General features: G+C 43.0%; 1 protein-coding gene across 2 annotated transcripts; it reads left to right on the forward strand.

Annotated features, from left to right (window-relative positions):
• The first annotated feature begins 1,511 nt into the window (after positions 1–1,511).
• snrpc (small nuclear ribonucleoprotein polypeptide C) lies at positions 1,512–7,991 on the forward strand. Of its 2 annotated transcripts, XM_084317670.1 has the most exons (7): positions 1,512–1,581; positions 1,972–2,014; positions 2,119–2,227; positions 2,386–2,442; positions 4,679–4,747; positions 4,867–4,971; positions 7,355–7,991. In XM_084317670.1, the coding sequence occupies exons 1-7, from the start codon at positions 1,574–1,576 to the stop codon at positions 7,489–7,491; spliced, it is 528 nt and encodes a 175-aa protein (XP_084173796.1). In that variant the 5' UTR covers positions 1,512–1,573; the 3' UTR covers positions 7,492–7,991. The 2 variants fall into 2 exon arrangements, with proteins under 2 accessions (XP_084173796.1, XP_084173797.1); XM_084317671.1 differs by lacking the exon at positions 4,679–4,747.
• Positions 7,992–26,087: the final 18,096 nt, after the last annotated feature.

The raw sequence follows: 26,087 nt of genomic DNA on the forward strand, positions 1-26,087 counted from the left end.
CAAAGAGACAAGTTTGCTCCCCCAAGTTCAATACTGGTAGAGCACCCGCATCGCCTGCTCCATTACGTAGGCGTCTATGGTAGTAGTAGTAGTAGTAGTAGTAGTAGTAGTAGTAGTAGTAGTAGTAGTAGTAGTAGTAGTAGTAGTAGTAGTAGTAGTAGTAGTAGTAGTAGTAGTAGTAGTAGTAGGTATGCAAACAGACTCATGTAATAAAAAAAGTCAATCAACGAACTCGATTCTTGTACCGGATCTCCTCCCTGGTAAACAAGAATACCCTGAAGACTCTGGCAGGAGCACTCATTCAAGGGTACTACGACTATGCTTGCACCTCATGGTACCAAAGCACCTCAAAGGCACTAAAAACCAAATTACAAACATCTCAAAACAAACTAGTCAGACTACTGCTTGACCTGACTCCTAGAACCCACCTCACCCCTGCACACTTTGCCAACCTAGGATGGCTTAGAGTAGACAACAGAGTACAGCAACTTGCAATGGGCCTGGTCTACAAGATACACTACACGACCAAGGTACCCATGTACATGTCAAAATACTTCCCAAAGGTCAGTGAATACCACGATCACAACACCAGAGGGAGCTCCATAAATCATGTAAAACCCAGATTCGGCTCAAACAAGGGACTAAACACGTTTCGCAATTATGCCACAACAATGTGGAACGCCCTACCCAAAGCTGTAAAGGAATGTAAATCACTACCCACCTTCAAAAACACTCTCAAAGAACACCTACGGGAGACTGCAATTCAAAACTGGCCCCTACAAATGTCCTAACCCAGTTGTACAATAAAGACCAAGCATGGCTTTGTCAGTATTCCAATGTACAGCCCCACCCAACCCCACCCCACCTACCCAACCTCCTCCAATGTACAGTTTCCATGTCAAATGTATGTCAGTATTCCAATGTACAGTGTCCCCCCCCCCTACCCAACCCCCCCCCCCCCCCCCCCACCTCCAATGTACAGCCCCACCCCACCTACCCAACCTCCACCAATGCACAGTTTCTATGTCAAATGTATATACTCTTCTTCTGGATTTTTTTAGTATCACAAACAGTACTGTATTTGAAAATATGGTATGTCATAAATGTATAGATGTAGCAGTACTGTCTATCTGTATGTCATGTGTGTCATATGATGAATTGAAAATGGGGGACCCTGATGGAAACAAGACGAAAGTCTTTCTCAGGTCTGCATCCTCTTAACAATTGTATGTATTGAGCTGTACTGTACTGTACCCATTCTGCAATCTGTTAATAAACTTTTCAATCAATTCAATCAATCAATTCATATTATATTGTATCTCAGAAGTCCGTTCAAGGCACAAGTAAAAAGGGAGCAAAAGAAACACACAATACAATGTCGTTCAAAATTATTATAATAAATACTGTAATATATGTATAGGTTATTAAAAAGTTTGAATTGAATTCTGTGGTAGTGGTAGTTACGGCAGGCGGAACACTTGTGTGGCTAACCCTGATATCAAGTCGGAACATTCCTGCGGGACACTAGAATCACGCTCTTCTTTCCCGGGTAGAGAGCTGGAACGAAACAAACATGCCCAAGTAAGTTTGGAAGATATGTGGCAAAGTATGTCATTTGTACTGTATCACAAACTAGATTTCTTTATGCTTTTAATTTGCGCTATTTTTTATTTAGCTAAATTGATTGAAACGAATAGCGGCGTTTGAATGAATGCCTTGTTCCTTGTTCTCGGATCAGTCTATGTGCTGGCATGAAACGGAAGCGTAACGTTACGTTGTTAGCCCACGTTACTCAAAGGACCAGCACATTTGTCTATCGGCAGTAAAGTTGTTATTTTCACAGTACTGTAGAATGTACACAGTGAACAAGCTCCTCGCGAGTCCAAGGAGTATTCATATGCTGCACGGCTATCGTTAACGTTACTCTTAGTCTTGATCGTGTAACCTTTGTCTTCTAACTCTGCTCCACAGATTTTACTGTGACTACTGTGACACCTACCTTACACATGATTCGGTAAGATTCGTTCGTATGATGTTTTAAGTATATTGGTAATCCTGGCTGGAAGAGTCTGCATCTGTGAACCATCCCCATCTTATCCCATGTCTTCTGTTTCCCAGCCATCGGTGAGAAAGACCCATTGCAGTGGCAGGAAACATAAAGAAAATGTGAAAGACTACTATCAAAAATGGATGGAGGAACAGGCCCAGAGCCTTATTGATAAAACAAGTGAGTAAATATGGATGAAACATTTTCATGTGTAACAGAGTATGTGATTTTTTTTCTGCTATGCTTTGTCCTGCATTTATTATGTTCTGTGCTACGGGACAGATGATATTGTCTGGCTTTTTTGTGTTAACATTGTGCTTTTGCCCCCCCCCCTCTAGCCGCTGCTTTTCAACAAGGAAAGATTCCTCCCACACCATTTCCAGGCCCTCCCCCAGGTAAGTTTACACACAACCTCATTCATCCCCCATGGGCTGATCTGTACATATGTCCAGCTTGTTAGGAATGTTGACTTAATAATATGCCTGGGCTCCGACAAGAAACCCTATTCTCCTATCACGCACCATATGGGGCGACAGTGGCTCAGGAGGTAGAGCAGTCGTCTGGCAATCCGGAGGTTCCCGGTTCGATTCCCGCTCCCCCGGGCAGCGTTGTCGATGTGTCCTTGAGCAAGACACTTAACCCCTAATTGCTTCCGATGAGCAGGTTGGCATGGTTGCCTCCGCCGTCGGTGTGTGAACCCGCTATATAAAAAAGCAGCCATTTACCATTTATATGGTTGGTAACCTTAACTAAATTCTAGGGATGGGCGTGAGTAATGTTTTCCCAGATCAAGTACTTGCATTAATTATTTGATTGGTGTTCAAGTTATTGTTTAGGGAAATACATTTTTAGAACACATCTTAAAGCGCATGTCGGCAGCAATAACTCTGTGGACATAACAATGCACAGCAATATATGTGTATTGTCAGTCAAAACTGTGTGGGCAGCATTTAGATAAGCTAGCTTTCAACGCAACAATGTTTTCATTACAACACTCATTCAGTTGAAACGTATTGAGTAATCGATTACTCATGCCCATTCATGTTCATTTGAATTCATTCACAATCTTCCTAAACTATGATATTTGTGGTTCTAAGGTCTAACTTTACCAGTCCCGCTTGACTTTCTCCAAATGTGGTACATGGATTAATTGTTAGTACATTTGTTAATATTTCAGGACCACTTTGATTTCTGTGTTATGTTGACATTACAGTCAACAGTGCACAAACGCATTGGAATGCACAGCAATCAAAATACAAATGCTGCCACTGGTAGGAGAACATGAGATTCTGTGAAGCTGAAGGGTACATTCAGATAATAAGAACAACGGTCTGTTACTTCCATTATGTCATAAATAATTATAGCAGTCGTGTATGAGTTTTAACATCTTTTACTTCATAAGGTAGGTGGATGTCTTATAATTTTTTTTTTTTATTCCCACAACTTAACAAAAGCTATTTAGAAATAGTCTGATTTAGCTCTGGTTCTAAATGAGTAGTTAGTCAATTCATCACAAAGCCAGTAGTTTTCGACAGTGACCACTTTTTAAAAAGCAGGTAAGGAGGTTAGTTTAGTCCTCCTTCCTTCAACTGAGAAATAATTCAGAAATTAAATAGTCAGCTCCCCGCTCCTGTTTCAGTCAAAAATAATGTGGCAGCTGGGATTTTAACTAATGCCAATGGAAGATACGATACCACCAACATCTTAGCATCTCTACACTGAATATTCAGGATTTATTTTACTGATCACATTTAAAGCCTGACTAGATTTGGCACCTAGCTACACTTCAAACCTTTGAATTCCATTTGAGCGGGACTATAGCCTGAGACACTTGAGCAGGAGTATAGCCTGAGACGCTTGAGCAGGGAGTATAGCCTGAGCAGGGACTATAGCCTGAGACACTTGAGCAGGAGTATAGCCTGAGACGCTTGAGCATGGAGTATAGAGCAGGGAATATAGCCTGAGACGCTTGAGCAGGGAGTATAGCCTGAGACGCTTGAGCAGGGAGTATAGCCTGAGACGCTTGAGCATGGAGTATAGAGCATGGAATATAGCCTGAGACGCTTGAGCAGGGAGTATAGCCTGAGCAGGGAGTATAGCCTGAGACGCTTGAGCAGGGAGTATAGCCTGAGACGCTTGAGCAGGGAGTATAGCCTGAAACGCTTGAGCAGGGAGTATAGCCTGAGACGCTTGAGCAGGGCTCTATTGACTGTAGTCTAGACCCTAAAATGAAAGGCGATTTTGATTTCAGGGCTTTCTAGACTAAGATAAGATATTCCTTTATTGATCCCCTTGGGGATATTCGGGCATCATAGCAGCATGGGGGACGGGGGTATAGGCACTGTAATAGTAGAAAGACATAAATATAGGCAATACAATTTGATATGAATATGAGAAAAGTAAACGATGTAAGGTGCAGATGAGGGTATCAGTTAAATACCCTCCCTGTGGAAGCTACGGCTAACTACTTTAGTATCATTATTCATTAATGTTTTATTATTTAATCATTGAAATTAATTGTAATTCCTAATGCAGCCTGGTACACTGTGGTGGTGCTTGACCAAGGGATCAAGTGCAGTTGTTTTTATTGATTGACCCTAGCCCCTCTAATGTTTAACTTGTCACTTGCAGCCGGCCCTCCACGTCCAGGCATGCTACCAACGCCAACCATGGGAGGTCCCCCTATGATGCCAATTAATTGTAATTCCTAATGCAGCCTGGTACACTGTGGTGGTGCTTAACCAAGGGATCAAGTGCAGTTGTTTTTCTTGCCTCTAGATTGACCCTAGCCCCTCTAATGTTTAACTTGTCCCTTGCAGCCGGCCCTCCACGTCCAGGCATGCTACCAACGCCGCCCATGGGAGGTCCCCCTATGATGCCAATGATGGGACCTCCACCCCATGGCATGATGCCCGGCGGACCAGGTGAGATCACACTCTTCTTACGTTGACAGTTAGTGTGTCCCCATCTCCCTCCTTTGATGAGATGGTGGATCCCAACGCATGCTCCCAGTATTAGCGTGTCTGGGCTATCCATCATGATTGCACTGGATATAACCCTGGAGGAAGAGTGACAGCAGTCTTATGGCGCAAACACAGAACGCGGGACGCAGGCGTGAGGCAGGCGAGCGATCAGCGCTTCACTTTCGCTCCCATGTTAACGGGCGTCGCTGTTCACACCGGCTGCGGACGACTTGCGGGCGGGAAGCAAATCTTTTCGCTTCGGTTGGAATTTGAGGCGTGCGCCACGCGCATTTTCACAGAAATACACTCAATATCTGCATTATTACCACACATACAGATGTTGTTCAACCAGCTAATGTGTCTGTATCTTTCCCAATACAAATAAACCATACTATACTTTTTCAGGAGTACAGTCACACCGATTTCATAATTAAAAAATTCCTTCTAACATTGTAATTAATGAGATAATAACGTGGTATACATGCAAAATGGACAATTACAGAAAATAAATCGTCAAACGGGGACTGACTTCGCATAATAGACTAGGCATTTACAGCTGTTCCAATGTAAATCCATGCGCTTCCGCCCGCTCTGAAGTCGGACTCGGTGTGGACGGCCACGTGAGCTGTTCTCGCACGAACCCGCGCGCACCCCTGGTGTGGTGTGTTCCCGACGTTAAGCTACTGCAAAACCTCCCCAGGCTCATCAGGGCTGCAGCTGCAACCTCTGATGGTGAGGGTCCCCCACTGGCACCGGCCCCTGATGCTATGGTGGGGGAGTTTTTGTGTTCACCATTCCCAGTGTTTGATCCTCATGTCTCTAAGGGGCAAGAACATGTCAAATGTGAAGGCTCTGACCAGAGCCTACCTGCCTCCTTCATGCAGGTTAAAGGCTGGGTCCAGAGGCTTCGGACCAGTGTGCCGGGCTTGGATAAGCCGCAGGCATCGATCCTTTGCCCCGAGATGATGTGGCGCCCTGATCAAAAGCCTGACAAACGCCTACATTGCTGCTGTGCAAAGCGTGGCTGTTGGCAATAAAATGGCCTTGCTGGCCTAATTTATGTCTAAGGTGGCGGGCTGGCGGCAGGTGAGGCAGTCTTGGATCCCCAGGTTACCAAAACTCTTGCCCAGGCTTCTGGGGCTATCCTGCACAGTTGCTCGCTATGGCCCTAGCCATGAGACCCACAGGCGTCTGTGGCTAGAACAGTCATCCCTGGAAGAGGCGAGGAAGGTTCCTCTCCTCAAAGCCCCTCTCTCTGAGGAAGGCCTTCCTTTTTGGCTCTTCCATCGATAAGGTAGCAACGGCTTGCAAGTCCATGGAGGAAGAGAGGTCTCCCCTGTCCCGCCACTTATCTTAAGACCGCAGGGGCGGGGGGCTAGGCTCAACCCTAAATGTTGGAAGCACCTCCAGGCTTCCAGAGAGCTTCACCGCCCCCATCCTAGAGAGAGTGACTGTCTCATTGGCTGCTGCCACTGGATCCTTGACAAGCAGCACCAAGACCAGCTCCTCTGGGCAACCGCGGTGTGGCACCGGTCCTAAGAGGAGGAAGTGACACATATCCCATTTCCACTTGACATTTGGGCTCTGGAGAGAGAGCATGGCCACGGCACCTGGTTATATACTATGGCAGGTTGGTGTGGCCTGGTCAGTGATGGGTGCATGAGGAAAAGTTATTTCAGTGGGCGCCGAGTGGCTCAAGCATAGTCCAACAGGCTAAGCAAGATGCTTTGCGAGTTATCATTTAACTAGAGTTATGAATAACCAACGTTTTCAGTTTGGCCAGCACCCCATTTTTAGACACAAGTTTGTTTGGGTTTGCAGCAATTTAGTCAACAATATACTAAAAGGTCATGTTCTATCTTGTACATCATGGTTTTTTTTCAAGTCATAGGCACAGGCACAGAATCCATCTTCTCAGGCTTCAAGTTATGCGCTTGTGCCCATACAACAGTATTTCAGACCAATCGGCATCCTTTTGAGGAACTACTGGTGGCTACGGGCAAAGATACTCTTGCCAAGTATTTATTTTTGTATATATACAAAGTATATATATTAAGTGCTGGCCCTATTCCAAACTGTTTCAAAGGACTACTTCCGAGATGGTTCTGTGTAACAGACCATCTGCCGGGTCAGGTTTGGATCCAGGCTCATTGAAACATATCGCAAACTTATTACTACAGTTGGGGACCCGCCAGAAGAAGGCCTGTGGCACATTTTGGGCCCCGACCCGTACTTTTAAGAAACCATATTGTAGAGACATTCATGCTCAGCCATGGATAATATAATGTCGTCGAGAAGCAATTGCCTGAGCTGTCTTGTGTTTGTTCACTGTCATGTCCAGCAGGCATGAGACCACCAATGGGAGGACACATGCAGATGATGCAAGGGATGCAAGGGATGCAAGGGCCACCACACATGATGCGCCCTCCTCGACCTATGATGATGCCCATCAGGCCTGGCATGATGCGACCAGACAGATGAAACCTTCTGCCATGAACACTCATCGTCTTTTGACGATGCTGCTATCACAACACACGTTTTTGGATTTATTTTTAAAACTGTCCCCGTTTTCTCAACCCATGAACACCTTGATGTAGTCACGGCGTCTTTGTGTAACCCCTCCACTTCCATTTTAGTCACAGTATTTATTGAAATTTCAATTGATCCGAATTTTTTTTGGACCCCCCCCCTTCATGCAGGTTGAATTTTATATTGCATACTTTTTTTGTATTTTATTTTGTTATTTCTTTTTATTTCTTTTATTTTAGTATTTTCCAAATGCAACCCAAACTCATATTACCTGTGTGGTTGGTAGTGATGCCATTGTGACATGCTGTCTCTCACATGGTGTTCAGCCTGTATGTCTGTCTGAAAAAACATGTTTTGATTTGACAATATTCTATAAATATTGTTTTTATTCTTTATCTTAGGTCTGCCATGTTTTCTTTTAGTTTTTTTAAGAAATAAACAGTGGAATCAGGCTTGTGCTTTTTTTTGCTCCTAACTTACACATTGAGACATGACAAATATATACAGTATTTATTTAAAACACTTTAGACCAAGCTGGATTTTAAGCACTTTAGAATACATCATACGGTAAAACCTTTAGTTTTGACAACTAAATCTTGTACAAATTAATCACACTAACCCTCGTCGTCAAATGGGCCCCGTTATATTTTTTATGATGCAATTGTTTAAAGCAGAATTGATTCCAATGGGCATGATTGGGAATTCATTTTATAAAATCTTTGCCTATGGTATATTGCAAATTATGACAACTGCCCCTAATAACACTTCTCTACTGGGTGTAGATTTTTGTCAGATACAGTGCAAATGTATGATCAATGCTCTAAAGAGGCCCGATGATGAGGTCAAAGGTGAATGATTAAGCATTACATCACGCGCAGGAGTGGTTTGTGACCAATAAACCATGCCTAGGGGTGGTCGTTAGGCCCGAGGCGCAGCCGAGGGTCGTTAGACCCCCCTAGGCATGGTTTATTGGTCACAAATCACGACTGCACGTGGTGTAAAGCTTTTATACAACTGCCAGATTCATCCAACCTTATTTCTATACAATAAACACACATTAATCGAAGATTTATTGAAAAAACCATCCGCCAGAAAAAGTAGTTCCCACAACTACAAAAAAGACAAGTTTCCTCCATGTGGAAGCAGCTTGAAGTGCATCCAACCAAACTAACACATCCAACTGTGTATTATTGGAATGATTGAGAGAAGTTGCCTCATGTGGAAGCAGCTTGAAGTGCATCCAACCAACTAACACATCCAACTGTGTATTATTGGAATGATTGATTGAAAATTTTATTACCAGATGCAGAATGGGTACAATACAGTACGGCTCAATACACACAATTGTTAAGGGAATGCAGACCTACTTTCCATAGAACTTCATTCTTAGATGCTTCTATATAAAGTAGGTAAAACAAATTAAAAGGTTTTCTTTGCCCTATAGGAAAAAAAACGTTTTCTTCGCCCTATTTTTTTATTTATTTCTTTTAGCCTAAACTTAACCAGTTGGAAACCAGGGGTACAGTAATAAAATTAGCAATCAACCAATCAATCAATTCAATAGACCATGCTCACTTAAAACAGCGCTGCTTCTCTCTCTGACTCCCCCGCTGTTGCAGACAGGAGTGTGTGTGTGTGTGTGTGTGTTTGTACGCCAGCGTCGGACAGTGTGAGAGTGAACGCTGCAGTCAGTGGGAAGGAAGTAGAAATTTAAATCAATCAATTAATCTATCAATCAATCCGCGATTTTTCTTTTGTTCTAGATTGACTCAAGACCCATCAATTACATCATCCAACATTGTTTAAAGGACTAACACATTCCCCTTGACAGAATCGCTTCATATTTAGTCGTTATGGGCTTATGGCGCTATCAACATTCTGGCGCTATCAACCTTCTCCCGGAGTGAGCCGGCGGAGTGATTATGTGATTCGGTTGTGGGCGGGTCCTGAGCCCAGGACCGTGGATTGTTGCCAATAAAGACGTGTAAATGGCCAATCAGAATCGAGAAATTTGCATGCCGTTGTATAATAGTTGTGAAAGGATAACCCAGGGATAGATTTGTTGAACTAATCGATCTGGACCTGTGTGCTATGTTGACTTGCTTCTAAAGAATTACAAACTCTGGTGTGGGAGAGGAATCTTTCCTTGTTGAAAAGCAGCCGCTATGGGGGGGGGGGGGGGGGGGGACAAAAGCACAATGTTAACACAAAAAATCCAGACAATATCATCTGTCCCGTAGCACAGCACATATAATAAATGCAGGACAAAGCATAGCAGAAAAAAATCACATACTCTGTTACACATGAAAATGTTTCGACCATATTTACTCACTTGTTTTATCAATGAGGCTCTGGGCCTGTTATTCACAGAATCCTAACTTAGCAGAGTTCATCGCTAATGAGGCTGTTGCTGTTTAGCTTGTTCTGGATACATAATGAGTAATAGCAAATTAAACGGAAACACTAACCACCGTTAACCACTTTCTGAAACATGTTTTTACATTTAGATTCTAGACATTTTTTTTACACGTTCATTTGGTTCTTTAGAATTTAGTAATTTTGAGATGCTCAACAGATGGCGCCAGAGAGTCATAATGCTCAGAAATCCAAGCTGTGAGCCGGAGTTGTGAATCATATGGTGTGACTTCATGTTTGCCTACATGCACATCTTCGTGGGAGTCTTTTTGTGGTCATTTCGAAATATTACATAAGCAAGATAAAACCAAACTGTCCAGACATTAAAGATCCTAAATAGTTTACATGGACCCAACACATAATCTTTGTTACTTCACAAAAAAAAACTGGTGATCTATTTTGCACATCATTTCACACACATTTAGTTTGACATTTATTGAGAGTAAATTTGTTTGAATATGGCCACCAGTGATGTCATCGGGGTGATTGAATCCTTCATTTGTTTTAATTACAGCACCATGCAATTATGTAGATGAAAAAACTAGCAATACCTGCTACCATTTAATATAAGGACTGCTACCTTTTCATTGAGTTGTAGTTAACACAACACAAGGATTCAATGTCCCCAATGACATTACTGGTGGCCATATTCAAACTAATTTATTCTCAATAACTGAAATTAAATGACATGTGCCACTAGTTTGGATGTGTCGTTTTTTTGGCGAATGCCGCCCCGAGCTGGACCCTGGTTTTCTACATACTGAAGTATGACGTAGTCACCTGGGCCCTCATTCATCAACGTGTTCTACGCACAGATCTGTGCTTACCCTGTGCGTACGATCATTTCTAAGCAAAGAGTGGGATTCATCAATTTCGATTTGAACTTGACTCCGTGCTTACATCTACGCACAGGTCAGACCAGGCGTACCTGGCGCCCAGTGGTAGAATATCGTTACTACGCATAAGCACTCAGTCCTGCATTAGTTTCAAGGCGGAAATAAGCTTCCGTGCATTAGTGTTCAACTTCTGTATGACCCGTAATTCATTATAGTTCATTGTAAAATAGCGACAGTAGTGTAATTATAACGGGCTCACACGCGAACAAGAGGTTGGCCTGCTTGTTTGGCACGGGGGGGGCAGACGCAAAACACCAACCTCCAAACGCGATTAGATATTGTTTCAAATAAAAAGCAAATTATTTTGTGTGTCATGTTTCCAAATAAGATTGGTCACGAAATGCTTTCTACTTCAATTTGTTGGTTAGAATAGATGACCTCCGTTGAAACTTCACTGAGACTAAGTTACAGTCTATTTGTGAGCTCCCGCACAGATGTGATGATAATAATAATAATAATAACAATAATAATAATAGCTTCATTTTATATAGCGCCTTTCAAGAGACCCAAGGTCGCTTTACATAGATAGGGGGGGGGGGAATAACAAAGTAACAAACATAGTGGACAGACACACAACATATATGATGATGGAATTCATTCAAGATCCTCTCCACCCTCGGGTCTTTGCCACCGCGGCACGGTCCATCGTGATATTGGAGATGGATCGAGCAATAGACTGTTACTGTAGCTGTCAAAGCTCCATCACAAATGCAGTTATGTGAATAGAAAGGGATTCCACTCAGTCAATGTTGCGATGCGCATTTGCCTGATACATGTTATTGCTGGATGCCGGAAGGCGATGCTGAATGTTTTCAATTCATTAAATAAAACGGATACTTTTTGCAAGGGTTTACTGACTGTCATACAAATAATCAACCAACTACATACTGTAACTCTTCAGTGCACGTTCTTATTTACATTGTGACAACAGCCTTGTGAGTTCCCGCAGTGACCCGCACACAGACATGATGGAATTCAAGTTCATGTTTGTATTGATCACATATAGGCAGGCTACACATGGCGTATCTGCTACATCATACATGGCAGTAAGATTCATTGTTCTTGTATATGCTCTCGTATTATTGTTTATGTAGGCTACCCAATACTGACATCAAAATAGATTGTAGTATGCCTCTAGAAATCATATGCAGCAGGTAGAAAATTGACGGGAGATCCATCGCGATTTGGAATCAAATTGAGGAGAACTTTAATCCCTGGGTATTAATCAAACAACACAGGAAAAGGCAGTCATATTCCAGCACGGTCTTTATTAGCCGACAACAAAATAGATGCCTCTAAAAATCATATAGCCAATCGAACACAACTAATAAAGGCATTCATATTACAGCACGGTTATAATGACACACAACCAACGCCAAACAGTGGTCAACGAATGGTCTTTATTAGTATTTTGAGCTGTCCAGGCAGAATTGCAGCAATGGTCTTAGGGAGCCGTTGATATCTGACATCACCGTTTACAAGTCCGCCTTTTATTTATCCTATAATACGCGATAGTGTCTTCTTGGTTCGACAGCAGTGAATTCTCCGTGGAGTTTCTCAGAGTTCCGCTCGGGTCAGTCCATTATTTCACATCCCATGGGGGGTGTTTCCTCACTTTCATGACCATATATGGATAATCATGCACGAGCATTGACGGTAGAACAAAGTGGTATTCATCAACACGGAGGAGCATAGAGCCTGCGTACGCAGTGTGTGATGAATCCCGACTTCCCTGTGCGTACACTAGTTCTACATTCCGTGCTTACGTGTGGAAATAGGTCATGTTCTACGCACACATTGATGAATGAGGGCCCTGGGCCCTCATTCATCAACGTGTTCTACGCACAGATTTGTGCTTACCCTGTGCGTACGATCATTTCTAAGCAAAGAGTGGGATTCATCAATTTCAACTTGAACTTGACTTCGTGCTTATATTTACGCACAGCTCGGACCATGCGTACCTGGCGCCCAGTGGTAGAATATATTATTACAACAAGGAAATGAGCTTCTGTGCATAATAACACTGGATGTTCTGTATGAACCGTAAGTCATTATAGTTCATTGTAAAATAGCAACAGTAGTGTAATTATGGTCAAAACCCTATAAATAGCATTTGGAATAATAGATCTTTCTCTCAGAATGAATGCAGCATGGTTTATATAGCGTTATCGGAATATATGGGGTGTAGGCTACTGACTGACTGCGCTCCGCGTAGCTTGATTGGTTGATTGATTGAAAAGTTTATTAACAGATTGCAGAATGGGTACAGTACAGTACAGCTCAGTACATACAATTGTTAAGGGGATGCAGACCAGAGAAAGACTTTCGTCTTGTTTACATCAGGGTCCCCCATTTTCAATTCATCATAAATCATAAAGCTCAACTCGTTATTATTTTGCGCACAGACCACCGAAACACGGGAACGTTTTGATTATATTTAAAAGGCTTTACGTTAAACGAAACAAGTGGAATTTCGAAGCTGTAAGCAGAATACAAGTCATATGAATATAGTGTTCTTCCCCCTTTTTACTGTATAAGAAAGAATAGAAAACGCATTGCAATGACACCAGATAGTGGACAGACTATGTATATGATGGGATTCAAGTTCATGTATTGAAAGGCAGGCTACATCATACATGCAGTGAGATTCATTGTTCTTGTATATGCTCTCGTATTATTGTTTATAAATTATAGGCTACCCAATACTGACATCAAAATAGATTGTAGTATGCCTCTAGAAATCATATGCAGCAGGTAGAAAATTGACGGGAGATCCATCGCGATTTGGAATAAAATTGAGGAGAACTTTAATCCCTGGGTATTAATCAAACAACACGGGAAAAGGCAGTCATATTCCAGCGCGGTCTTTATTAGCCGACAACAAAATAGATGCCTCTAAAAATCATATAGCCAATCGAACACAACTAATAAAGGCATTCATATTACAGCACGGTTATAATGACACACAACCAACGCCAAACAGTGGTCAACGAACGGTCTTTATTAGTATTTTGAGCTGTCCAGGCAGAATTGCAGCAATGGTCTTAGGGAGCCGTTGATATCTGACATCACCGTTTACAAGTCCGCCTTTTATTTATCCCATAATACGCGATAGTGTCTTCTTGGTTCGACAGCAGTGAACAATCTCCGTGGAGTTTCTCAGAGTTCCGCTCGGGTCAGTCCATTATTTCACATCCCATGGGGGGTGTTTCCTCACTTTCATGACCATATATGGATAATCATGCACGAGCATTGACGGTAGAACAAAGTGGTATTCATCAACACGGAGGAGCATAGAGCCTGCGTACGCACGTGTGATGAATCCCGACTTCCCTGTGCGTACACTGGTTCTACATTCCGTGCTTACGTGTGGAAATAGAACATGTTCTACGCACACATTGATGAATGAGGGCCCTGGGCTCTGTATGTAGAACTTACACATGCACATACATTACATACAGTATACATGCAATCTGATGGTCACTCTACAAGATAGCATCCATTAAGGTTCCTACTGTATAAACATGCACTCTCCACATTAGTGGCACAGGAGGGACGCAGCTTAATGCACATTTCACGTTTCCTCCCTGCATACGTTGATTCTTGTGTCTCAGCTGAAATCGAAAGGATCCATGAAGTGCAGCAGTGCCCTGAGGGGAGTGACGAGGAGTGAGGTTATGTGGGGGGGGGGGGGGGGGTATGTTTACTCAGCTATGTTCACTCAGAAGAGAGGGCTGACAGTGGACTAGATGTCCTTGGTCGTGCCTACCGTCTTAAAGCATAGACAAAGGAAATGGTTTCTAAAAAAGCCACCAAAGGGGATTTGATCAAGTATGGTCTGATAAGAGCAAGTGAGTCAAATTAAGATTCTGGAGAAAAAAAGACACATTTAGAATGTCCTCGAATTGTTCATGGATGTTATCAATCAAGTTCATAGGAAGGGCCAGAACACAGCCATCCCTTGATGTCGCCGTTACCAGTGGCGGACTTAGGCATGGGCAACATGGGCAGCTTGCTGAGGGCGACATGAGGAGGCAACCCCCCCCCCCCGTGAATGGTGACATTTGCGCAATCGGTTTTCTATTCATTGTCAGGTCAATTAACCTTGTCGGAGTGGCCGCCCTGTTTGTGACTGAGCTTGGCAGGCAATGGGGAGGGGGGCGGGGGATTCAGGAATCGATTCTATCTTTAAGCATTACATCACGCGCAGGAGTGGTTTGTGAACAATAAACCATGCCTAGGGGTGGTCGTTAGACCCCCCTAGGCATGGTTTATTGTTCACAAATCACGACTGCAAGTGGTGTAATGCTTTTATACAACTGCCACATTCATCCAACCTTATTGCTATACAATAAACACACATTAATCGAAGATTTATTGAAAAAACCATCCGCCAGAAAAAGTAGTTCCTAGTTGGAAACCAAGTGTACAGTAATAAAATTAGCAATCAATCAATCAATCAACTCAATAGGCCATGCTCACTTAGAACAGCGCAGCACTACTTCTACAGTCTGACTGCTTCTACAGTCTGACTCTCCCCCGCGTTGCAGACAGGAGTGTGTGTGTGTGTGTGTGTTTGTGTTTGTGTTTGTGTGGGGGTGGGTGGGTACGCCAGCGTCGGACAGTGTGAGAGTGAACGCTGCAGTCAGGGGGAAGGAAGTAGACATTTAAAATAAAATTGCAAATAATCAATCAATCAATCCGCGATTTTTCTTTTGTTCTAAAATGACTCATGACCCATCAATTACATCATCCAACATTGTTTAAAGGACTAAGACATTCGCCGTGACAGAATCGCTTTATATTTAGTCGTTATGACGCTATCAACATATCCATTTGTTAAAGATTATTGTCCGCCATCTTGTTTTTGCAGACGGAGTGATGTGATTCGGTTGTGGGCGGGTCCTGGGACCAGGAGCGTAGAATGGTCCCTATACATACGTGTAAATGGACTGTTTCAGCCAATCAGAATCGAGAAATTTGCATGCCGTTGTATAAATCAGAATAGCACACCTCTATAATGCAATTCGTAAAATTAAATCAGTCAATTCGAAATGCTACCAAATAAACCACAGTTACTATAGGCTTGTTCATACAGTTTGTTCACTTGAAATTCCTGTTAATTGAACACGCTCCAGACCCCCCCTCAAGGCCATGAAGGACAAGGGCACAGGAGGGGCATAAGTAGGAAGGAGTCTTGATCGATTAACTGCTGATATCCAACAGGTGAACTGTGACCGCAGGCTAACCAGTGATCTGCCCAGATTCCATGCGCACTCGAGAATAAGGGTCACTTGGGTTCAAGCTGTATTCCGAAGATGATCCATCTTCTCACACACTCAGCATGCAGTCGGCATCCTCAACCCCCCCCCCCCCCCCCCCCCACACACAGTCTCAGGGGAATGGAAAGTAATAATACTCTGAACACATGTCTTCTAGGCCAATAGGTGTATGATTGTTTATGGAGACTGAGATGGTTCCTGGCATGGACTTTGGTGTGCAGCATGTAAATGCATAGGGGGAGTCTACTGGGTGGGCTATTGATCTAGGAAGAAGAGAGAGTAAGCTGTCAGACAGAGGTTTTGGACGGACTCCCATGCAGCAACCCTTCTCTTCCTTTCTCTCTTTCCTCCCATCCATCCTCTGCTCCTTCTCCTCTTTCTCTTTCCTCCCATCTCTCCTCTGCTCCTTATCCTCCTCTTTCTCTTTCCTCCCGTCCCTCCTCTGCTCCTTCTCCTCTTTCTCTTTCCTCCCATCTCTCCTCTGCTCCTTCTCCTCTTTATCTTTCCTCCCATCCCTCCTCTGCTCCTTCTCCTCCTCTTTCTGTGTCTTGCTTCGCTACCAACACTACTCTGTAATGTAATCCATTTAGCCATGGCTCTGGATCAATATCCATGTTCCTGTTCCTGGGCCCTGGGGAGAACCTTGTCTCACAGTGGCAGTGTTAGCCAGCAGGGGTTCCCATGGGCCTAGATGTAGTGTACCAGAGTATGAGAGCAGTGAACGCATTACATCTAGTCCCTCCGCTTGCTCACTGTGTAGGCAAAACCCCCCATTTCACAGCAGAACAAAAACAAAGGCCTATGGATTCTGCAGTGTAAGATATTGTATATTCTAACATTTTCAACTACTCACTGTTGCTCTTTGCGTGAATAAAGATGCAGGATGTCTGCGCTAGATTGCAGAGGGTCTCTTTCATTTAGGCGTTCCAAATGTCTCTTATTGAGACATCCAAATATCTGTTATTGAGGCGTTTAGTTTAGTTTATTTATTTAGCACATTATTTAAAAAAGAAAAAACAGTGCTAGGAGGGAACGAAGCCCAAAGGGCTTGTACAAAGTTCCACTCCCATCTCATTGTCCATAAACAATATGAACGAAATACATGTGTAGCATGGTCTACAAAATAAACTACAAAACAGGATCAGAGACATAAGGCACACACTATAGCGAAAACATGGAAGATTGACACGAGTCAGTAACAAGAACAATCTTATTTTTTTTTGTACAGGAGGGCAAAGGAGAGGAGAATAACATATTAACGGTATATAATGAGGAAAAGGAAACAAGCAGCCATACTAACAGTAGATGTAACACTGATGCACAGGAGTAACTTAATGTGATGGTGATTTATGATGAAATTAAATGAGATTTTAATTGTTTTTTTAAAATATGGATAAGGAGGTTGTTGATCTCAATGATGAATTTAGAGTGTTCCAGAGACCTCTAAAGCTATAATGTTGAATTGATGGCTAGATGTCCGACAGAAAGGTAAGTGGAGTTTATTACTATGGTTTGTTGGATATGAGTGAAATTCTGGTGAAAAGATGAAGAAACTATGGAAGATATCAGGAAGATCTTGCCTATTGTTAATGAACTTGAATATGAATTAGCGTGTTTGAAAGGTATTAAGTTTGGCAATTGATAGTAGAGAATGTGCGGAACGGAGGTGCAGATGGTTCATATCTGGTAGAGTGGGAAATCATCCTGAGGAACCTCTTCTGGATTATGACTAATTTGTTAAGATATGATGGATATGTTGCAGCCCAGACTATTATTACAGTAGTTAAGGTAAGGAAATAAAAAGCTATAATACAAGGTTAGATGGGCAGAGGGATGTATCATGGGGCAGACCTTTCTCAAAATTCCAAGCATCATCATTGACTTGTTGCAGACATTGTTAATGTGATTATGCCAATTTAACCCTTCATCTATAGTAACTCCTAAACATTTTGTGAAAGGCACTTGGAGAATTTCATTTCCATCCATTAATATTTTAGATTCTTCTTTAGGGTAGTACTAGGGTTGTTGCAGAAGACCATGAAGTTAAATTGTTTGACATTTAGAGTAAGCTTGTTGCATTGAAACCAGTTAGAGACTATTTCAAGTTCCTCATTCACTCGGGACTTGAAGTCATGATGAGTAGCTAAGAGATTTGTGTCATCCGTGAATAATAATGAAGTAGAGTATTACAAAACATAGCCAAATCATTAATGTAAATTAAAAATAATAAAGGGCCCAGAATGGAACCCTGTGGAACCCCAAAGAGGATCCTTGATTTAACAGATGAGCATCCATTGGATGACACAAACTGCTCTCTGTTGTCTAAGTACATTTACATTTACATTTAGTCATTTAGCTGACGCTTTTATCCAAAGCGACTTACAAGTTCTGTGTGACAAGACAGCAAGAAGGGTATAACTCTATCAGCTGAGTAACAATGTTCATCAAAGTGTTGCGTGTTACAGTGTAGGTTAGTTTATTAGGACAAGTGCATGACATTAAGGTTAGTCGGGGTTAGATTTTTTTTTTTTTTTTTTTTTATCATTTCAGATAATGGTTGAAGAAGTGAGTCTTTAGTCGACGGCGAAAGATTGGACGGGATTCGGCTGTCCTAACTGGGATGGGTAGTTCATTCCACCATTGTGGGGCAAGGACTGAGAATAGGCGGCTTCTCTTTGATGACCCTCCGGGAGCTTGGATAGGAGTAGATCTGAGGCGGCCAGAAGACGCAGAGCGTAGGGGTCTTGAGGGTGTGTAGTTAGAGACCATTGACCGGAGGTAGGCGGGAGCGGTTCCCTTTGCCGCACGGTATGCTAGGTCGAGGGCCTTGAAGCGGATACGTGCAGCAATGGGGAGCCAGTGCAGGTCCCTAAGAAGTGGGGTGACATGGGCTGACTTCGGTAGGTTTGAGATCAGGCGGGCCGCTGCATTTTGAATGAGTTGAAGAGGCTTGGTGGCAGTGGCCGGGAGGCCAGCTAGCAGTGCGTTGCAGTAGTCGAGGCGGGAGATGACTGTTGATTGGACGAGGAGTTGGGTGGATTCTTTTGTCAGGAAGGGGCGTATCCTTCTGACGTTGCTCAGGAGGAATCTGCAGGTTCTGGTTGTCGCTGCGATGTGAGCAGAGAAGTTCAACTGGTCGTCGAGGACAACACCAAGGTTCTTGGCGGTCGGCGACGCGGTCACAGCTGCATTCTCGACTGTGATGGAGAGGTCGGTCAGGGGGGAGGATTTGGCCGGCAGGTGGAGCAATTCTGTTTTGCTTAGGTTCAGTTTGAGGTGGTTGGTCGTCATCCAGGCGGAGATGTCGGACAGACAGGCCGAGATCCGCTCAGAGACGTGGATATCTGAGGGAGGGAAGGAGAGGAAGAGTTGAGTATCATCGGCATAACAATGATATGAGAAGCCATGAGATGTGATAATGTTACCCAGTGATTTAGTGTAGAGGGAGAAGAGAAGGGGTCCTAGGACCGAGCCCTGGGGGACACCCGTCCGGAGGGGGCGGGTGGCCGACAGAGTCCCTCTCCATGACACTTGGTAGGAGCGGTCATTGAGGTATGATGTCAGCCATGTCAGCGCAGATCCAGCCACTCCCATTCCTGCAAGGGCCGCGAGGAGGATCTGATGGTTGACTGTGTCGAAGGCTGCAGATAGATCTAGGAGAATCAGGACAGAGGAGAGGCCTTTCGCTTTTGCTAAGTGAAGTGCCTCTGTGACCGCAATGAGGGCCGTTTCTGTGGAGTGGCCAGTCCGGAAGCCAGACTGATTGGGGTCTAGGAGGTCATTCTGTAAGAGATAAGCAGTACGTTGGTTGGATACAGCACGTTCAAGTGTTTTAGTAGTTAGTAAACCACTTGTCATCCAAATGTCTGTTATTGAGGCGTTCAAATGCACATCTGGCCAGTAAGCAAATAATCACATTACATCTGATTCATTTGAGGCTGATTGGATTAGTGGGCCTGATAAGGACTTGACCAAGAAGCATGGAAGCCTGAAGTTGTTATTTCACGCCCCTCTGGGATTGATTTAATATCAGTACATTAGATCATCAAATGGGAGCAATTATTAATACTATTAGAATCTAATAATTAGACACGATGACGAGAGGAAGGGGTAAAGATAAAGGATCATGGAAACTCTCCATACAAAACGTGATAAGCCTCAGTAGAGGACAGTAGGCTCAGAACTATTCACAGTCTGTAGGATGTGCAAAGTAAAACGTTAAATTGATTGTGCAAAGGAATGTCTACAAGGAAATGGTATATGTATATGGCAGCCAGTGAGTATTGCACTAGTACTGCATCATACCATTCCCTTATAGACAGTCACTTTAATGACGAGTACTATGTTTAGCTTTCCACATAGACATTTTAGTTGATAGAATCATCATCCCCATTCAAATCTGTAGTTTTTAATGGTAATTTAGCTACTAGCTAGTACACCTTAAAATGGCTGCCATAGAATGTTTGATAATGTTGTCATGGCAATGCATTTGGTGCACAAGAATCGGAAAGCTGATGTGTTACCATGGCGAAGCCGTAATTTGGAATAACATTCCACGGGGCAGTTGCAATGAACATTCCAACCTACTGAGCATGCACTGTCCACACGTAAAAAACAATGGCCATCTCCTTGACAACATTATTGAAATTCTATGAACACAATACAACAGGAAAGGCTTTTTCTATCCACTTTAGTTAAGTGGCTTCACTTCCAGTTCTGTGGCTTCCCCATCATGGTGTTTGAGGAATGTACTGCCTGCCCTGCGGTGGCCTTGCGGTGGCCAGCTGTATGTTTTTGTGGACACTGATGGTGATTCTCCTTCACCTGCTCCTCTCCCTGTGCATCTCCACCTTTTTATAAATAACCACATGAAATATTCATTGTCAACATTTGCATGGAAAGTATTTTGCACTTCAGAGCCCTGTTTCATAAAGTCAAAAGGACATGTAAACATATAGCACAACGCGCTTATATTTACGGTGCGTCATAGAAAGCATACTCACCAACTGCATCACAGTCTAGTATTGATTGATTGATTGATTGAAAACTTTATTAACAGATTGCAGAATGGGTACAATACAGTACGGCTCAATACACACAATTGTTAAGGGGATGCAGACCAGAGAAAGACTTTCGTCTTGTTTACATCAGGGTCCCCCATTTTCAATTCATCAGGACATATATGACATACATGACATACAGATAGACAGTACTGCTACATCTATACATTTATGACATACCAGATTTGCAAATACAGTACTGTTTGTGATACAAAGAGTCCAGAAAAGAGTATATACATTTGACATAAAAACTGTACATTGGGGGAGGTTGGGTAGGTGGGGTGGGTGGGGGGGGGGGGGGGGGGGGGGGGGGGCTGTACATTGGAGGTGGTTCGGTGGGTGGGGTGGGGGGGGGGTTTGGGTAGGAGGGGTTGGTGGGGAACACTGTACAACTGTACAAGCAAAACTGTACATTGGAATATTGACAAAACCATACTTGGTCATTTACTGTACATTGGAGGGGGTTGGGTTAGGACATTTACAGGGGCCAGTTTCGAATTGCACAGCACTGCCTCTGAACGGAAAGCACTGCAGAGGGTGGTGAAAACCGCCCAACGCATCACCGATAAATCACTCCCTGAAATTGAGACTATTCATCACAAACGGTGTCTGAGGAAGGCACGCAACATTGTCATGGATACTTCTCATCCCAACCATGGACTGTTTGCCCTCCTCAGGAACCTCTGTTCCAAGTCAAGTCAAGCAGACTCAGGAACATCTTCATTCCTGCTCAGCTGCTATCTCCCTGAACTCCCTGTACCACGATGATCACTCCAGTATCTACATACAAACTTTTAATCTAATCTAATCTAATTATCAAGAGGAATAAACATGAAGCTGCTCAACTGACATGGAGACTGGTTTAGTGAACTCATAGATTATCTTCCTGACATTTTTAAACACAAATTACACACAATTTGAATATAATCTAATCTAATTATCAAGAGGAATAAACATGAAGCTGCTCAACTGACATTTAACTGGAGACTGGTTTAGTGAACTCATAGATTATCTTCTTGACACTTTTAAACACAAATTACATTTATTTAATTGAATTGCTGACAGCTCTGAAGCAGAAGATGTGCCCATATCCCCCCACCACAATGGCCTCAAAGTCAGAGGCTCTTTCATTGCCATTGGAGCATCTTAAAAGGGCTCTTCACTGGGAAAAAATATGATTTATTTTGCACATAATCTCACACACCCAAAAACTCTGAAATGTTTTGCACACATTCATTTAGTTTGACAGTTACTGAGAGTAAATGAGAGTTTTAATGGAGACATCAATGGAGACATTGCATCCTTGTGTTGTGTTAATTACAGGTCAATGAAATAATAAGGTAGCAGTCCCTATAAGACAAGATATTGCTTGTTTTTCTACATACTATCATGGAGCTGTAAGCTGCAAACTAAAGAAATGTGTGCAAAACTGTCTAAAATCTAGAGTTTTTGGATGTGTGTGAAATTATGTGCAAAATAAATCAGTATTGTTTTTTTGGTGATGTGCCCCTTTAAGCTTTGTCTCTTGATGACATCAGCGATTAGAGTTATGGTTATTTTGTTTCTAGCTTGGAGAGGAGACACTTGCTCATGCTCCTAAATCTAGATCGGAACTGTTCAGGATCATAATAATAACATATGCCAATATACCAAAACTGGGCTTATCATGATGTTTGCTTTGGCTGGTACTCAAAAACACACAACATATCCCTGAGGCCCAGCCATGTCATAAGGTTCAAGGTTCAAAGTTCAAGTTAAAGTTTTCAAAGTTCTAGCCTAGCTGTTGGCCAAAAACACCTCTCCCGGATTTTAAATTAGGCAAACAAGGGACTAAACACATTTAGCAATTATGCCACAACAATGTGGAACGCCCTACCCACAGCCGTAAAAAGATGTGAATCCCTACCCACATTCAAAACCGCTCTTAAAGAGCACCTACCGTATGTATATATTTTCTCCCCACCGTATGTATATTTTTTCTCCCGCCCACCCCAGGGGCGGATTTAGGATTGTAGGAGATCCGGGGCTTAGCCCAGATAGGTGCCCGCGATAGCGGGTAAGGATTTTTTTTACTTCGACACCACAACCTTTAACTTATACCACCACCTTAAAGGGGAACTATCTTATAAATGGCCTTTTTGAGTGTTTAGCATTGTTTCCTAGCTATGTGAACTTATATTAATATGATCTATGTCTCAAAATTCTCATATTGGCGCATTCTTCCAATTCTCCTCTCACAATATTCACCCTCACTGAACTGAGTCATTTGAAAATGTGCGCGATATGTGATGTCAGAGAGACACCGCTGCATGTTAATGTTCAGGCGACGACGACGCTGCGCAGTGGTTTAGGAGCCCAGGCTCAAAACGGCTCGAGATCTTGAGGTAGAAAAATGCTGTTTTTGAGGACTTGATTAGAAATACAAAACAATGAATAAAAATTTTTCATATATTACAGAGGTGTTCCATAGACTAACAGGAATTGTGTAAAAGTGCCCAAATAGTGAAAGAAATAGTAAAATAGTTCCCCTTTAAAGCGGACAAATGGCACTAGAGAACACTTAAATTCACACCCTTTAATTAATGAAGCAAACTATAATAATTAATAATAATAATAATAATAATAATAATAATAATAATAATAATAATAATAATAATAATAATAATAATAATAATAATAATAATAATAATAATAATAATAATAATAATACACTGTGTTTGTATAGCACCTTTCATACAAGAATTTCAGCTGAAAGTGCTTCACAGCAGTACAAAAAGACAGGCATAAAATGAGCACAACATTGGCAGATCAAGAGCAATGCATAAAGTGCAGACATAAAGCATAAAATAGATAGCAGTAAAATAGACAAAGTCAAGGTAAGACAGAACATTAAATCACATCGTTTTTCATATTAGGATCTAAGATCTAGGGTTAACTCGCCGAACGTTGAGCGCCAGAACCCCCGAAAACCAGAGTATAGTCTGGTTTTCATCGTTGTTTCTTTTATTCGATATTTCCATTCATAAAGGCATGCCGGCAGCCTGTGTTATCACTGGAGATGGGTCTGAGATCTCAAAAGTCCAATACCGCCGCCTAACACCTTGCGGCCGCTATTGCACTCCATTTGAAACAATGTGGCTTGGTGTCTGTCATTTTGGAAATTACACCAGACCACCCTGAAACTACACTCATATTCACGACGGTATAAAACGGAAATGTATGGATGGAAAAATGATCTGTTTTTTGCATCTTGACCGGAAGAAACTCAATGACAATCGACTATATTATTAGATCCATAGCTATAATGTATAATATAGCTTTAGGCCTGCAAACACAGCCACGTATCCCCATGTTAAAAGGCGCTGGCCTTTCAACAGTAACAGTAAACAGCGCCATCTGGCGCTGAAAGTGTTAATATGCGTCTTTGTTTACGGTTTGATTATCACTGATACAAAGTAAAATAGTGCAGTGCAATAAAATAGTTAGTAAATAGAATAAAATTATGCAATAGTGCATTGCAATAAAATAGTTATCATCGTATTTTCTCGGGAGGCCGGTAAGGAGTGCATTACAGTAGTCGAGTTGGCTTGAGATAAAGGCATGGATCTGGTTTTCAGCGTCCTTTTGATTTATAAATGGCCGTACTTTAGCTATGTTTTTAAGGTGGAAAAATTTTGTTTTTGTCAACTTGTTGATTGTGATTTAAAGCTTAGGTCTGAGTCTACCATAACTGTTAGGGTTTGAACCGACCTCAAACGCACGGCACAGACAGGAAGTTCAGAGTTAGCCAAATACTAGGGTGTATTTATTTACAGAGTCACAAAAGGGGTAAAGTAACAATTATGAAACAACAAGGGAGACTGCCATTGGCAGAGTTCTCTGCGGCTCTGCAGATCCTCCTGGTGATAGCGGTGGGGAATCGGTATTTGACGTTGTAGCGGCTCTGCAGATACTCCCAGCTTTAACTCGAGGTGGAAAACGGAGAGAGAGAGAGATATCAATAACAGTCCAACGAAACACAGAGGCAGTGTGGTTCCCTCCTCCCTTAGCTGTGTCCAGAACCAATGAACAGTGACAATCTTCAGTGTTCTCCACAACACACAAATTAGCTGAGTTTAGTGCAAACAGAAATGATATCTTCAGTGTCTCTTCTAAACACACACTTCAACTGAGTCCAGTGCAAGCAAAAATGATAATCTTCGGTGTTCGTCACACACACAGACAGAATAATCCAGAGGGGTTTGGTTCCAACTCACCCAAGCGCAAACGCGTAAAGCGGGTAAACGAGGCGCAGCTCCAAACGGGGAACAAGGTTCTCATCAGCGGATCTCCACAGAAAGTCCTGGAGGGAAAGTAGACGAGGCACAGCAACGGGGAAAAAGCAGGCAAAAGCAGTTGTATTCCAAAACGACCCGACATCGATTGAAGGGAAGTCCCAGTATAAAAAGCCTCTGGGGCGCTAATCAAAAACTATGACAGGTGCGCGCTGGAATTGATACTTGCTCCAAAAGCGTGTGGCGGGGAATGCACCAATCAACACAGCACCTTAAAGGAGCGGAGCGTGTGGCGGGGAATGCATCAATCAACACAGTACCTTAAAGGAGCGGAGCGTGTGGCGGGGAATGAACCAATCCTCACAGTACCCCCCTCTCCACGGGAGCCACCCGGCGACCAGCCCGACCCGGCTCGTTCGGGTGAGCACGATGGAAGTCGGTGATCAGGCCGGGGTCCATGATGAGCTGGCGGGAGACCCAGCTCCGTTCCTCCGGGCCGTATCCCTCCCAGTCGACCAGGTACTGGAACCCCTGACCCCGCCGTCGAACGCCCATCAACCGGCGGACCTGCCACTGGGGGTGTCCGTCCACCATCTCGGGAGGAGGCGGATCCGGAGCAGG

This window comes from Notolepis coatsorum (genome assembly GCF_963971535.1).
Source record: "Notolepis coatsorum genome assembly, chromosome: 6".
NCBI classification, from domain to species: Eukaryota; Metazoa; Chordata; class Actinopteri; order Aulopiformes; family Paralepididae; genus Notolepis; species Notolepis coatsorum.